General features: G+C 39.4%; 2 protein-coding genes and 1 long non-coding RNA gene across 5 annotated transcripts in view; 2 read left to right on the forward strand and 1 right to left on the reverse strand.

Moving 5' to 3' along the window:
- Nucleotides 1-385: 385 nt before the first annotated feature.
- On the reverse strand, nucleotides 386-969 carry LOC119892415. Its single transcript, XR_005442554.1, has 2 exons — nucleotides 880-969; nucleotides 386-611 (listed from the first exon to the last, which is right to left on the reverse strand). It is a non-coding gene; the product is annotated as an uncharacterized LOC119892415 (long non-coding RNA).
- On the forward strand, nucleotides 495-4,900 carry dhx58 (DEXH (Asp-Glu-X-His) box polypeptide 58). 2 transcript variants are annotated; one of them, XM_038704577.1, is made up of 12 exons: nucleotides 495-635; nucleotides 839-1,029; nucleotides 1,150-1,354; nucleotides 1,492-1,682; nucleotides 1,807-1,920; nucleotides 2,188-2,320; nucleotides 2,436-2,621; nucleotides 2,738-2,988; nucleotides 3,104-3,415; nucleotides 3,497-3,687; nucleotides 3,795-3,894; nucleotides 4,023-4,211. In XM_038704577.1, the coding sequence occupies exons 2-12, from the start codon at nucleotides 853-855 to the stop codon at nucleotides 4,209-4,211; spliced, it is 2,049 nt and encodes a 682-aa protein (XP_038560505.1). In that variant the 5' UTR covers nucleotides 495-635; nucleotides 839-852. The 2 variants fall into 2 exon arrangements, with proteins under 2 accessions (XP_038560505.1, XP_038560514.1); XM_038704586.1 differs by lacking the exon at nucleotides 495-635 and having other exon boundaries at nucleotides 853-1,029; nucleotides 4,023-4,900.
- Nucleotides 4,901-7,029: 2,129 nt separating this feature from the next.
- Nucleotides 7,030-15,465, forward strand: part of znf385c (zinc finger protein 385C) — a 159,465-nt gene continuing 151,029 nt past the window's right edge. Inside the window, exon 1 of one of the 2 annotated variants that reach the window (XM_038704596.1) lies at nucleotides 7,030-7,353. The gene's annotated coding sequence lies outside the window, so the exon portion shown is untranslated. The remainder of the gene's footprint in view (nucleotides 7,354-15,465) is intronic. The other variant, XM_038704614.1, reaches the window with a different exon arrangement.

Here is a 15,465-nt window from a genome sequence, read left to right on the forward strand (position 1 = left end):
TTAATAAAACCTATTCTATTCTTTATTGGTATGTATAAGTACAGAACTTTATTCAGGTTATTGATTTTATTATTATTTCTGATTAGATCCGATTAGATGTGCATCTGGTTGCTCCAGAAACTGTTATACTTTATAACTTTATCACTCAACCAACCAAAACAGAAACATCAAGTTACATCAGGTTATGTTTAAACAGCCACAGGGTTTCCTTGCATAAACACAAACAATAACTGTCGGTTTTGCTTTCTTGACATCGGTTTCGCTTTCCTGATGCAACGAAGAACAGCAGCTAGGGCCCAAGTAGGGTGCATTCAAAAACTGCTCTGCTGTTAGCACCTAAAAGAGCAAATCTATAGATAAGATTTAAATATAGGAGTAGACATGGTTTCATTTAAAAAAGACCAATTTTATGTCACTGTATTTCAGTCTTCCCCAGTCACTGCAAAAGGAAGACTATATGTTGTTCCTCCAGAGCCTCCCTCAGTGGGGCCATTTTTCAGAGTTCAAAGTCTTTCATTTTCGTTTCCGTGCCTCCGCGTCACACAGCTGATCGCAACAGAATTTAAAACCCCCACCAACTGCACTGTTTGGTGGCAGTGGACAAGGCGAAGCTGAAAACACCACACAGCTGACTGGTGAGTTAATAAAGGCTGATGTCTTTTCTATCAGCTTACAGATAAATGATACAATGATTCAGCAGAATGCTTGTTTGTTTACCCCGATCTAGCCAGACCTTATGGTGTAAATTATCACAGTTTCGATGCACTTCTATGGTCTAGTGTTCATTTCTTGTCTACAAAATGTGATTTCTGTGTAATTCTGATGTGTTGTCAAACAGGAGGAAAGCGTAGGATGGCAGATTTTGAACTGTATACATACCAGAAGGAAGTGGTCGAAAGGGCTCTTCTGGGAGAGAACACAATTATTTGGCTGCCGACGGGAGGCGGAAAAACACGTGCTGCTGTGTATGTGGCCCAAAAACACCTGGAGACCACACTGAACGCTAAGGTGGTGGTCCTGGTAAACAAGGTACACAGAACACACAGACAGAACAGGCAGTCCAGAATCATTTTCATAATGATAAAAAAAACAAATGGATTTCATTTTCTTTTTACAACCAGTGTGTTTTTGATGTGTTCTACACTGTAGGTTCACCTTGTAGACCAACATTTCACCAAAGAGTTCAAACCTCACTTAGGCCGTAACTACACTCTGGTGCCAGTCAGTGGAGAGAGTGATGAGAAGGACTTCTTCGGTGACGTGGTGCGGGACTCAGACTTGGTCATCTGCACAGCACAGATCTTGTATAATGCTCTGACTAACATGGAGAAAGCCAAACATGTTGAGCTTTCAGGTCAGTAAAAGTGAGCTTAGACATTCTTGATTATAATGTGATGATAAGGTGAACTGAAGTGGGATAGGTTTACTAAGTCCCTTAATATAGACATAAGATCCACAAATAGTGACCCTTGCATTCATGGTTCCTTACAGATATTACTCTATTGATAATCGATGAGTGTCACCACACCCATAAGGACTCAGTCTACAACAAGATTATGGGATGCTATGTGGAGAAAAAGTTGAAAGGACAACAAAAATTGCCACAGATTCTGGGTCTCACTGCATCACCAGGGACAGGGGGCGCAAGGATCCTAGAAACGGCTGTGGAGCATGTGCTGCAGGTCAGGGTTTACCTTCCCCCCCCTGTTGTTTAACTGAATTTTTCACTAATATGAGCTGGTCTTTCAGAACCTCCCACAAATCTCTGCCTCTTTTTCTCCATCATAATCTTTCACTCCCTCCCAGATTTGTGCCAACCTGGACTCTGCCATAGTTTCGACCAAAAACAATACGTCTGAGCTGAAGAATAAAGTACCCAGACCCATCAAGACATTTGACATTGTGGATAAAAGGCCTGAGGTAAGCAGATTTTTTCTTTCTATTTGTAGAATAAAAAAAACAGATGTTGTGGTAGACATTAACGTACCCTGATAATTACTCCACACCGCAACTGACCTGAGATAAATGGGCCTTACACAACATAGCCTGCACTCATTTTCATCTGGATTGTCATGTTTTAACACACAAAAACTTAAGCTCTCAAAACAATTTGAAAGATGCTATAATCACAAAAATTCTACATTATCAGCCACATAGTCAATGCAAAGGCACTTTTTCTCCTTGTAGGATCCATTGGGGGATCATCTGAAGTGGATGATGCAGCAGATCCATGAGTACATGAACCTACCTCCAGACTTCAGACTGAGGGAGTGTGGCACACAAGAGTACGAGGCAGATGTGGTGGTTCTAGAGCAGCGAGGTAAGAACAGAGTTTCTTTTTTGATCCTATAGTTTTAAGGGTGTTCACTTGTGATGGCACGGAGAACACATGCTTCTGCTGATGCTTGTACATAATTTGTGTATTTTTGGATCAGGAGTAATAGAAAGCAACAGACTGCTAGCACAATGTGCACTCCACCTCAGACAGTACAACGACGCCCTGCTCATCAATGACACCTTGCGAATGACTGATGCTTATCGCTCCCTAGAGGATTTCTACAACACCAAGTTCAACACAGAAATTGATGGAACAGACTTTTTCCTGGTGGGACTTTTCCAGGGTAGGAATCCAGAAATATTAGTTAGTACTTTACTGCATGATTTTTAATTTATGTTAAGGCCACTGTGCTATTTTTCCCCATGCTAGAAATGATTAATATCAGTCACTTTTATACAGAGAATCAGATGGAGCTGAAGAACCTGGCACGGGATTCTCGCTATGAGAACCCAAAGATGTTCAAACTTGAGAGCACTCTGCTGAAACAGTTTGGTCCAGGCGTGCGATCAAGGGGGATCCTTTTCAGTAAAACCCGTAAAAGCGTCCACTGCCTACATGACTGGGTCCTCACCAATGAAGCCTTGCAGAAAGCTGGCATCAAGTCAGCCATACTCACTGGGGCTGGCAATGGTATTGGTTACATGACACAGGTGTGTTGATATACAATTCCAGCCTATTAGCATTGTATCACTCCAGTTCAGTAACATCTTAATCTATAAATGTGTTTTTTATGACTTTGTCCTTAAATACTTTTTATGTGCACAGAACGCGCAGGCGGACACAATCCGCAATTTCCGCAACGGTACTCTCAACCTCCTGATCTCCACCAGTGTGGCTGAAGAAGGCCTTGACATCCCTGAATGCAACCTAGTGGTACGCTATGGACTGCTTACAAATGAGATTGCCCAGCAGCAGGCCAGTGGGCGTGCCCGAGCAAGAGACAGCCAGTATTCAGTGGTGGCCCAGACAGGGGGGCGGGAAGTGCGCCGGGAGCTCACCAATGAATATCTGGAAGAGCTGACTGGAAAAGCCATTGCAGTGGTCCAAGATATGAAGCTCCATGAGTTTCGCAGAAATGTAAGTGTGTGGCACTTCATCCCTTACTCCAACTGCTTAGTGTTTCTGCCATCCCCTTTTTTTATTCTTTTATCTCTCCAGATAACTGAGCTACAAAAGCAGGCAGTTATTTCCAGAAAACTTTCGGAAAGCCGCACAACAGCGAGGAGGAGTCTCAACACTGCTGCCAGTATCCAGTTCTTGTGTCGAAACTGTTTCAAGCCTGTGGCCTCTGGCAGTGACATTAAACTTGTTGACAACGTGCACTATGTCAACGTCAATCCTGACTTTAAGTGAGTTGAACTCTTTTTGGTATAAGAGTTCATACCAAAGTATACTAAAGCTGAAGCCTTTACAAAATGTCTTTACTGCTCTAATCATGGCTTATCTTTTCTCTCAGGAGACACTACAAAGTTGGTGGGCAGGTGGTGCTAGAACGGAGTTTTGAAGACTGGGAGCCAGGGCGTACAATCAGTTGCAATAACGGCAACTGCAACAAGGTACAGTGGGCTCTCTGTCAAATATTAATTTAAAAAACAGACTCTGTCCCGCTTAAGGCAGCTCATCAACAGAGCTGATGTTGGTGCTCATGTTGGGGTGTGAGATTTGTTCTTATTTAAATTCACAGGAATGGGGATTTGAGATGAAGTACAAGGAGATAGCCCTGCTGCCCAATATGGCCATTAAGCACTTTGCCCTGGAGACTCCTGATGGCAGGAAGACTGTAAAGAAGTGGAAGGATGTCACTTTCACTGTTGAGAACTTCAGCTTTAAAGAATACTGCGAAGAAAACTACCCTGACACCTTTGATGATTGAGACACCCCCCCCACATCACATGTCAGTTTTTATCTGTTTTCTCACTCTTGTCTGTTGGTGCTCCCATCCAGTGCCTTGCACATGCCAATTTAGAGAAACCATCACTGTACTGTATGAGGTGCTTAAATATGAACACGTGCTTTTCTAAAAATCCCCTCCGCATGTGCTAGCATTCATTTGTGCTGCCAGGACAGTGAGGCCGCAGTGTGCTAAAACACATTACGCATCTGTCATGCTTGAAAATAGCATGAGAGCTTTGTTTATGCCCAAGGTCCTTAACTCTCGACTTCATCTCAAGTCAAGTACAGAAACAAAGCACATGAACCTTTACCATAACGAACACTTGATATGTCGTGAGGAAGATGATTTCTCATGAACTCTCCTTTAGCTATTTTAAAATGCTTTAAATTGGCAACAAAATTTTTACAGTAGATGCAGTAGTATATACATGTATGTGTGTGCATAGTTTGCAGATGTTGTGGATGCACTGGTAATCTCAAATCATGGATATAATTATTCAAAAGTTTTACAGGAGGTTATTTTTAACTGTATCATCATATTTTACTTGCCACTTTCATTTTCTTTCATTTTCTTTTGTTGCTGTGTACTTTTTTTAAATGATAAACTATACATAACTAAAACCAAAGTTGAGATGACATTTAAATAAACATTCCTCTTGAAATGCCTAACCAAGCTTTTGTAATTATTTTGCCTTAACCACTGGGTGTCAGTGTTGGTTAGCCAATCACGTTAGGCACAATTTCTCTATCTCTGTATCCCCTAACAAAGGGTGTGAATAAAGTATAAAGCCAGAATGGACATTTGGTCCAAACATCTGTTGTTTCCCAAACTGAAGGCAGGACGTCCATGATGCCCAGCTGCTCTGAGATTAGAGACATGAGTTTAAATCCTTAGAAAGGAGGGTGAGAAAGATTCATTTATAACTGTGTTCGCAAACTCACCAGAATTTACTGGTGTACCCTTGAGCAAGGCACTGCTTCAATAAAGCAGCTCATTTGTCGATAGTACAGGATGGTTGGTTATAGCCTCCAGATGTGTGTATGTGACATCTGTAAAATAAAAAATGTACTCAGTTAACAGGAAAGGGAACAAAGTATTTTCATGCATTGGTTCTGATATAAACAGTGGCTTATTTCTATGTAAGTGTTTCTTTATGTAGGTTTAGGTAGAACCCCTGTGTGCACTAAAAACACCATTGGAACTACAACATCTGCAAGAGCGGTAGTAGTTTTTAAAATGTTTTGATTGCCACACCTCACTGTGCTGCTTCTGCTTCACTGGATCAATACAGGATTATTTACTTCAACTTGGGTCATTTAACAACATCTTAACAATCGACACAGAGGAGCAAATTTACTTTGTTGTTCATTTAACACAATGGCTTCAAAGATGCATTTTACTGCATAATAATTTCACTGTTTCACAAAACCCTCGCAGCTTGATTTTAGCAATCTCCAAAATACAGATTTAGATTAATCACAGAAAACAGTCTTTGCTGAAACTATTTAGTTTTATTTTGCTGCTGTGTTTATATACACAAATCAAGCTTGATATACGGCAGCACAGCTTCAGCTATAATGAGCAGTTTCCAAAACAAACTGAGATTATGAAACCTAAAGTAAGGAAGGAAGGACGGAAACCATTAATTTCAGGCTTGCAGCTGTATGGGGAATAATCCCTTTTGACCCACAACCCATCTTTGTGTGCATCTCTGGGCAAGACATGATTAGGTCAACCTCACTGTGTCACATGTGCCGTAATCCTTTTAAATCTGGCGGAGTTCTGGAGTCAGTACTGCTGCCATGAATGTAATCACACTAAAAACAGGCTCTGTTCCAGTGTCATGTTTTACTCAGATTCAGGCAGGCGGACAGGAACCGTACAGTGTATGATTTACTCTGATCAGGCTCAGGCTCTATAATCAACACTGATTACTTCCTTTTACTTCCCTGCTCAACACCCCATGCATCTTAATTGCAATTAGCTCTCTTCTGAAATTAAAGCAGCTTGGAGTAGTTGAGCAAAGGATAACACTGTATGTGTTTGTAGGTGTGTTTGTGTGAATTTATGTGATGCCACTCAAATTTATAAGCTTTCCTTTAGTATCTAGCACATACACATCTGTCTGACTCCTGTACGTGTCCCATGTAATACAGTATCTTACTTGAGAAGTATTCCTTGACATGATGAGGGGAAGCACATCTTAAGCTGACTGTAAGCTGTCTGATGTCATGTAAGATCCTATTTATTTATAGATACAAGACATTTCCATTATATAGCATAACTTAATCAGTTTGCTAAGTAACATGGCTTTGTCCAGTTATTTCATTTAAAACGTGAAAAGCAAGATGAGCTTTTCTGCATGTTTTGACAGAAGCAATAGGGATCCCATTTCTTTTGGGGCATGTTCAAACAAAATTAAAGCTATGGAAACTTAAAAATTAAAAGTGTTTTTTTTTTTTAATGTTGGCAATTATTAGATTATGGGTGGATTAATCGATTAGTATTTTGATAATCAATTAATACTGCATAATTTTTCAAGCAAAAATGCCAAAATCTGGTGGATTCCAAATTCTGAAATGCATATGTTACTTTTTGTTATATATATATCTTTGAGTTTTGGACAGCATGTTAAACGTGACAAAATAAGCAACCTGAATATGTTACCTTGGGCTCTTGCCATTTTATTGACAATGTTTTATTTACTGGTAAAGTATTCGGCAGATTCACTGATAATGAAAATAAAGTTAAAGTTCTTCTTTAACTTAACATTTTCTAAAAAAAAAAAAAGTTCGGTTTTGAACGGTTTTAACCTGTTTTATCAAAGACAGGAAACCTCTAAATCATAGCTCCATATATGAATCCTGTCTTTATGGTGTGATTGACAGCTCATTAGCTTAATTAGCTAATCGTAATGGCAGCTAGGAGACCTGGGACCTGTGTGTCTTGAACTATGCAATGAAGGGCTATTATTGCAGAAGCCTCTCCAGTTGGCTGCATTTTTCTCAATACAAATTCCAGATATCTTCAGTGGGCATTTTAGCCACTCAACAAAAAGCAAAGTGAGCTAGTAAACAAGATTTAGTGCAAAGTGCGGCGCAGCATGGCAGCTCAGCACCAGGTGAGTGTTTCCAAATTAATTGTGCACTGGCAGCTTATTTGTTACCTATACGCATATTCTACTTTGACAGCTGCTGTACTCCGGGTGAAAATTTAACGTTAAGCAGCTTGTTGGGATTCCTAAATGAATGTGTTCCCCTTTATTTATCTTCCTTAAATACATACACGCATATGAGAGAGAAACACTGACCGTACTTGTCCATCTACTGAGGTGTGTTGAACCAGTTTAGCGCATGAGCAGATAGTCTATCTGGGTGTATTTTGTGCTGACTAGTCAAACTCTTGTTGTATCGTGGATGTGTGTTGTATTGCAAATAACGCAGCTGCTCTGTAGTATTTTGAGTTCACATTGTTACCATACTAACATTTGCTAAATAACAGGAAACGCAAAATACAGTTGAGGCAGATGGGACTGTCGTTCGTTTGACAGATGGTCATAAACCAAAGGACAAATAGAAAGTGTGACCCGATGAGGGCACTATAAAACATTTGAGGGCATCAATCACCAGTGATTATAGTTCATCCTGAGGGGAACATGAACATGCATATGAAATTTCATCTAGCAATTGGCTATATGTGAACTGTATGGTGATCCTAGTGGAAAGGTCAGGGGATCATCAAAGCCATTAGGATTCATCCTCTGGTATCTATGAATATCTGTGACAATCCATGTTGTAGATGTTGAAATATTACACAGGATAACTGAAACTTTGGACAAACTTTCATAGCAATCCATCCAGTAGAACTCTAGTCCAGTAGATATTTCTGTCTGGACCAAAGTGGTGGACAAACAGAATGCCTAATAATGTTATGAAATATTATTTGTAACAGAAATATTTATTTTCTTGTATTATCCCTTCAATCATCTGGTCACCAACCTTAAAATCTATCAAGGGATCCATATCTAACTTGTTTACTTTGGAAGACAGCTAGTGTGAGATACAGGATCCAACATCTTTCGCATGGATTATTATTATAGGAACTAGTCCACACTATGGCAATGGTGGAAAAAAAACTTGTACCTTATATTATTAAAGCATTCTGTGCATACAATTAGCATGGTAAGACAACATTTATAGGAGTGGACTACAGAGCCCCTGACTTGGTCAATTTCCTGTCTTCAGACAGAAGTCACACCTAATAGGCCAGTGTCAGGCTAGTCACACATAAAGTAACACACTCACACTGTCAACAAGTCGCTTTCTTCTTGTGTAGTCGCCACACATACTCTCTCCAGGACTTACACGCACACAGGACAGAGACAATGACAGACACAAATATCTCATACAGCACAGTGAGCCGGTCACCAGGACAGGCATTTCCTCTGGGATCGCTCTACTTGTCAGCCAGCTGTTTGTGCTGTCTGAGAGCTTGCTGTGTTGTTTGTTGGCCTTCTTGTCTAGGCGATAGGACTTCACAGTCTCTATTCTCATGGCAACAGCAGTGGATCAGGTTACTTTCAGTGACACGATTAGTGTTGACATTTCCGTTGTCCTACTGTATGTTGTTATGTATCATCTGTGCCTTATTTGTAGTTCAAAGTGCTTATCAAGCTGCTGCCCAGCCTGTGTGGATGTAGAGTACTGCAAGTCAACTATGTTTGGAGTCATGCGATTTGGAGGGAGCATGGGTATCGTTGGCATTTCTTTTCTGTCTTGTAATGCCATTTGACCTTTTTCGGGGCAAGCGTGTCTTGGCTGCCATCAATAAGCTCTCGAATGAATTCAAGATGGAGAGTAATTTTATACAGAACATTCCTTTCTACATTTTAATTTCACTGTTCGTTCCTTTTAACACCCAGATGCTTGAAAATAATGTTTGTGTGTATTTTCAGGGCAACATGAAAGCAATTACAGGTACTCAAAGGGTGCATCTTTGTTGTCACTCATCTCCTTGGATTGAGGATGTTGCTCTCTGAAGTGGACTGGAGCTCTCAGTGCCAGAGTCGAGAGTTACCTTGCCTATTTCATGCTTTATTATAGAACAAATAAAAGACACACTTGTCTTTGCTGTCTGCCAGTTTGTGGCCGGGCTTTTGTCTGCTACTCGCTGTCTTGTCCCTTTCTTAGGCCAGATTGTTCAACTGTTTCATTGGCAAAGTATTTTACTCTACAACATTGTAGCACTTTTTTTGGGTATTTAGACAATAAAACATTATCACATATCAGCAGTATAAATATTAGTGCTCACATTAAAATGTAGAGAAGTAGAGAATGTTGACAGAGTAATGTTTCTTAAGTATTATTATTCTAGGTAGTGTTTATTTTAAGTGTGTGTCCATGTACATAGCTGTGTGTGTAGGTGTAATGGTTGGTCTGGACTAAAATAAATTTATGTTTCTGTCCTCCTTCCTCTGTCTATGGTATTGACCACAATTTGTGTCACTCTAATCCCTGTTATTAATCCATGTTGAGTCGCTCTGAGTCATTCAGACTGGTTGGGATTATTGTGGACTCATCTGACAACAGTTTTTTGCCTTGTATGTGTGACAAATGTGAGGGTTAACGGAATACATTCAACTCATCTCACCTTGACAAATACTGTAGCGCTGAAACAATAATAAATTATTCTATTGACAAAAGAGTCAACAACAACTTTGGTATAGAACTGAAACGATTGGTCGATTAGTTGATTGACAGAAAATTAATCAACAACCAATTTGATATTCATTGTTTACCTATTTTCTTAAAGCAAAAAAAAAAAGCCCACTGTTTACAATTTTTCAAATTAGAATATATGCCTACACGTCTCTGTGCTTTAGACTTCTGTACAGACAGTTTTAAGTTGTTGCCTTGGGCTCAGGGAAATATTGTGACAAATATTTACTATTTTCTGACATAGACCAAATGATGAATTGATTTAATCAGGGAAATGATAATCAGTTTAATACATAATACATACAATACGTAGAGCGGGTTGCCTGTTAATCAGAAGATCAACGGTTCATTCCCCGAAACTGAACCCTGAATTGTCCCCGGTGGCTGTTCCATCAGTGTGTGAATCTGTGTGAATGTTACTTTGCATCCTGAGCACTTAGGCTCAGTATATAATTATGGCTGAATGTGACATAGTGTAAAAGCACTTTGAGTGAGCAGAAGACTAGAAAGGCGCTATACAAAATACAAACCATTTACCATTTTACCATTACATAATTAAAATAATTGTTAGTTACAGCCCTACTTTAATAATCAACTGCACAATTAAGTTTTTTTATCAGGTAAAAAGGCCAGCATTCCAGCTGTATTCAAATATGAATATTTGCTGCTTTTCTCTGTTTTAAATCACTGTAAATTTAATATATTTTGGTTTTGGACAATGGTTTGACAAAAAAACCCAACCTATTTCAGCTTGGGATTCTAGAAACTTGCAATGGTTCACTATTTTCTGTTCTTTTTATTGGCTGAAACAACTGCACACTCAAGGAACCCAAAAGCATTTGACTAAAACAGTCTATCCACAGGTTCGGTGATGAGGATATCGATTACTGCATGCCATGAAAACCTCACTAGTATAAAGTAGTCAAGGCTTAGACATGCGAAGTCTGATATTTTCAATACCAACCTTAAAAATAAGACGAATGGGAAAAGTAAAGAATGACTAGTGTCATGAAAATTATTAATTTTACAGACAGAGAGAAATGATGGTAACAGAACAACAGGGCGTGGAGGAGAGTGTACAAAAATGGATTATAGAAGGGAGAATAAGGAGAGTTCAGAAAATCTTCATATGGAGTAGAAAAATGAGAGGTTGAATTAGAGAGGAGGAACAACAGCATATGTCCTGGAGGAGGAATACTAGACTGTCACACGTAAGTGAAGTCGTTCATCATCTATAACCTTGCCAGGACACAGGACATACTCCCAGAAATCTGATGTAAACAGAAAGAGACAACAACAACACAAAAGTCTCACAGGGCTGGTTGATAAACATTGTTACAATCCCCAAGCAGCCCAGTCCAACCTAGAAAAAGCCTTGTTTCTCTGTACCAGTTGGAGCCAGAGATAAGTAGAGGGCTCATATAGCATAAAAAGATTTCTGCAGATTTATGAAGCTCTGGCACAGCGAGGTATTGATCCCTTTCTTTTATCTGAGACAGTCAGATGAAGAGTGAAGACTACTTCAAATCTCAGAATGTTTTACTTACATGTTGTGAGCTATAGGTTGCATAATAAGCAATCAATAGAATTAGTTAGAAAGGCAGTACAGGGTCTTGTACAGGGTCAAGACAATTGGAGACAACACTGGAGGTGTTTGGAGCAGTGTCTGTAGATTATTCTATAACAAGGTGCGTTCATTCATTTGAACAGCACAAAATTGTATCTTAGTGGCAACAGAAGCCTCAGCAGCTGATATCACTTGGAGTGAGTTTAAAATGATTGTTCTGAATTTGGATTTATGTGAACTGACACATTAGGGAAGAGAATTAGTAAACAGCTAAACCCTCCCCCAGATAGTGGTTGTGCTATCATAGCTTAGCTGTAGGCACGGCAGGATTGTCAAGCTTTGGATTTCTCCACATGATGAAGTGCTAGTCTTGTGCCGATTGGCGACTGGATCAGCTATCAACGATTGACGGGATGATCAGTGATTGGTTTTTCATGCACCAATATTAAGGCGATTTTAACTAAATTACTATTAGAACTAAGATGACCTAAAAAAGTCTCTAGAATCTGCACTACACTGCAGTGACCCACCTTCAAATAAGTTATAAGCAAGCATGTAAGGAGCCTAGCTAATATGGATAGCTATGTTAATGTTAGAATACTGCTGGGTTGTTGAGGTTAGCACGCTCTACATAGCCGCTATCGATTTTAAAAAATTTAATGAAGAGGAGTAAACAGTGCGTTTATCTCCTCCAACGTTCAAATGTTAGCATGTCCAGCCAGTTAGCTTATTGCAGCAACCTAACCATGTTACTTCCCAGAAGAGTGCTGGGAAATGATTAAAACTTGTAATCGCAATTAATTGAATGATTTTCTTGGGATTATTCGCATTATTTTGCACAAAATTTAATAATGAATTCTAACGTAGTGTATTGCGCACTTTTAATTTAAATGTACTTCTATATACACAAAAGTGCAATAACATGTGGTTTGCAAACACTTGAAACAAATAAGGTGCTTTTTACCAGCAGTATTCCCTTTACACAGAAGTAATAAAATAAATCTCAACTTAAATATTAATGTAATCAAATCAAATATAAAACAAAGCCATTTGCCACTGCCAGGGCATCTTTTATAGTTTGTTAAAACAAGTTACCATCAGAGTCCAGTTTTCTTGGGATCAGCACAGGTATCAGCAGAAACATTTTTCTTTTATCAGCAAGCAGCAGAAACAGTCTATGTTCAGTAGCACGTGTCCCTGTTAGAGTGAGGTGAAGTAGTCAAGCACAAGGCGTAGCAACAACAACAAGCGGGTGCGTTCCCGTGAAACTGTCGTGGTTGTGCTCGCCTCACGCACACGCCCTCCCGCTGCCAAAGTTGAATTGTCTTGAATTTCTTGTCGCGACGCACAGCACAAATCACTGGAAGAGAGACTGATCCTCACTGTTTGTGGGTTTCCAGAATCTATTACTGTTTACCAGTCTTGTAGTCAAGACCGCCCAAACCGAGAGCAAGTCAAGACCGAGACAAGACCAAGACTTTTAGGGGCTGAGACCAAGTCCACACCAACAACGAGGAAGGGCGAGACCGAGTCAAGACCAAGACCAGTTCCCCACATGACACACAATAAAATGTGGCTCAAGATCATCGGTACTTCTCAAATTGATCTGAAAGATCCATATTTCCATTAAAACACTCACATACAAACACTAAGAGCTGAAATCAACGTAAACGTCTTTATTCAACGCTTCTTTTCCATGCTGACCATCGCGACAGACAGGGGTGACAGTCGCTAACGGTAAAAATACATTTTTAATTAGGATTATTGGTTGCATTTGAAGCAATATGTTTTACATCCAATCAAAGTTAGGATGTTAACAAATAAATCAAACAATGCAAAAGCAATTTATTGATATTACCAAAGTTATGATCTTGTCTGGTCTTGAAATAAAATCCCATGTCCTCAATGTCTGAGACTGAGACAAGACCGTGTACAAATCAGGTCGAGTCCAGGACGAGACCAAGACCATCAAAAAGTGGTCTTAAGACTGGTCTAGACCACTTTTTGATGGTCTTGGTCTTACTACAACACTGTTTACCCAATAGTTATCAGGGAATTTTCATGGCAGAGCATCCCCGCAAAACTAGGTGTAGACCTATCAGGTAAAGTTAAATAGAATTTTAACTTAAGTTAAGTAGGCTACAGCTGTGTAGTGCAAAAAAGCTGTTTCCATGGTTACTCTCCGTAGAGCGCCTGCCATTTACTCGTGGAGCGGTGTCTCCAGCCAAGCGACTACGTTGCAATTTTAAGGACATTCCTAAGATCGACATCTTCCCAAATACTAATCAGTATGCAGTGTGTAGCTATCCACTTCACTATGGCATTTGATCACTTGTCCTGCTTTTGTTTATCTACCTCTACCACACACTGCATCCAGCGTAGTCTGCCGAAGCCTCCCTCCACTGCTTGTTTGGGTGGGTGATTTGCAGGCTGATCAATATCCCACCCCTCCTACGACCCATGGTTTGACTGTATGTGTATTCAGAGCCAGTGAGCAACGGACTTTCAAAATAATAATAATAATAATAATAATAAATGGTTGTAAATAATTATTATTGATTGTATAGTGTGTTAATACTTCTACAAAACTACATCTGTTTTTTATATTCCTTTGTGCTGCTATGTTGAACTAAATTTGGGAGGGGATTAATAAAGTTATATCTTATCTAAAAACTGTGTTAACGTGAGATAAAATAATTGTCAATGTTAATTAGCCTAAATAATGCGTTAACTAATGTTTTTTTAACTTCCGAGCACTCTAGAACTTTTCAAGAATGCTGTTTCTAACACGTTGTCATACCTTAACGCTAAAATATTTCCATTTTCAATTGTCCCAAAACAACATATGACAATTGGAAATTAAGATCACAAAGTCTATATAGCTGTTCACCAAAATTACATGTTCAAGCGTTGGAAAGTACCTTTACACTAGAACCGCCAGGGTTCGTTGTATAGGCCTACCTATAACCGCCATAGCGGGTAAAATTTACCCGTTATAAAAATGCAGTGATTTTGTGATTATTTCTGCTACATTTTGCTCCAACTCACTTTGGGAAACATTCAGCACCTTGGCTGTGCGTTTCCTATAAACACCATTACCACATTTCAGGCATTTACCGAATGTTTATTCTATTCATTGTCTTCACCGTGCAGGTCGATCGCCTGCGCAACGCATCTACGAAGGGCACGATCACACGCGGCGGTTCTTTTGATGTCATCCACTCGCCACTGTTATAGATGTTATAGCCTAGTTATATTCTAAACACAGCTCGAATTTAAATGCAGCATACAATTTACAAAAACGACTGACTGTTGTAGTGTTTTATAGGCGGTAATAATGTTGGCTAGTTCTTACTGTTCTGCTTGTTTTTTTGGACTCCATCGGGCATCCAGATAGCCTAGTAATACATAGCTACAAAAGTTTGAAAGTCTAAATAAAAGTAGGCTATTTATTCGAAATAAACAATTATAATCAATTTTAAAATTCATAGTAGATTTTTACCCAACGGGAAAATATATAATGATCACTTTTACTAAAAAATACATAGCATTGGAAAAGTTAAAGCCGATCAAAAAACACATGATGGAGCCGAACGCTCTCTTGAAGGGACCACCGAACACACCTCTATCACAGGGACAAACTAGGCTATTGCAGCATTAGTTTTGATGATCATGTAGCAACACAAAAGCTATAAGCACCGGCTTTTATGCATGTTTACTTCATGCAAGATCGCTGTCAGATAATTACCCGATGCAGAATCAACCTAGGACACATCGCTCAGCCCTCTCTGTCTTGACTTGAATATTATATTGAAACAAAGATACATACAATCAAAAAACAGCCGCAGGTAAATTTGACTGTTGCGGTTCTAGAGTTAAGAAAGACCTTAAGTACGTTACATAAGTAACTTGACATTTAACACATGGTAAACTTTGTGAAACGGTCATA

Source organism: Micropterus salmoides, unplaced genomic scaffold (assembly GCF_014851395.1).
Source record: "Micropterus salmoides isolate LMB-PRFRI ecotype aquatic unplaced genomic scaffold, ASM1485139v1 Ms_hic_scaffold_10, whole genome shotgun sequence".
NCBI lineage: Eukaryota > Metazoa > Chordata > Actinopteri > Centrarchiformes > Centrarchidae > Micropterus > Micropterus salmoides.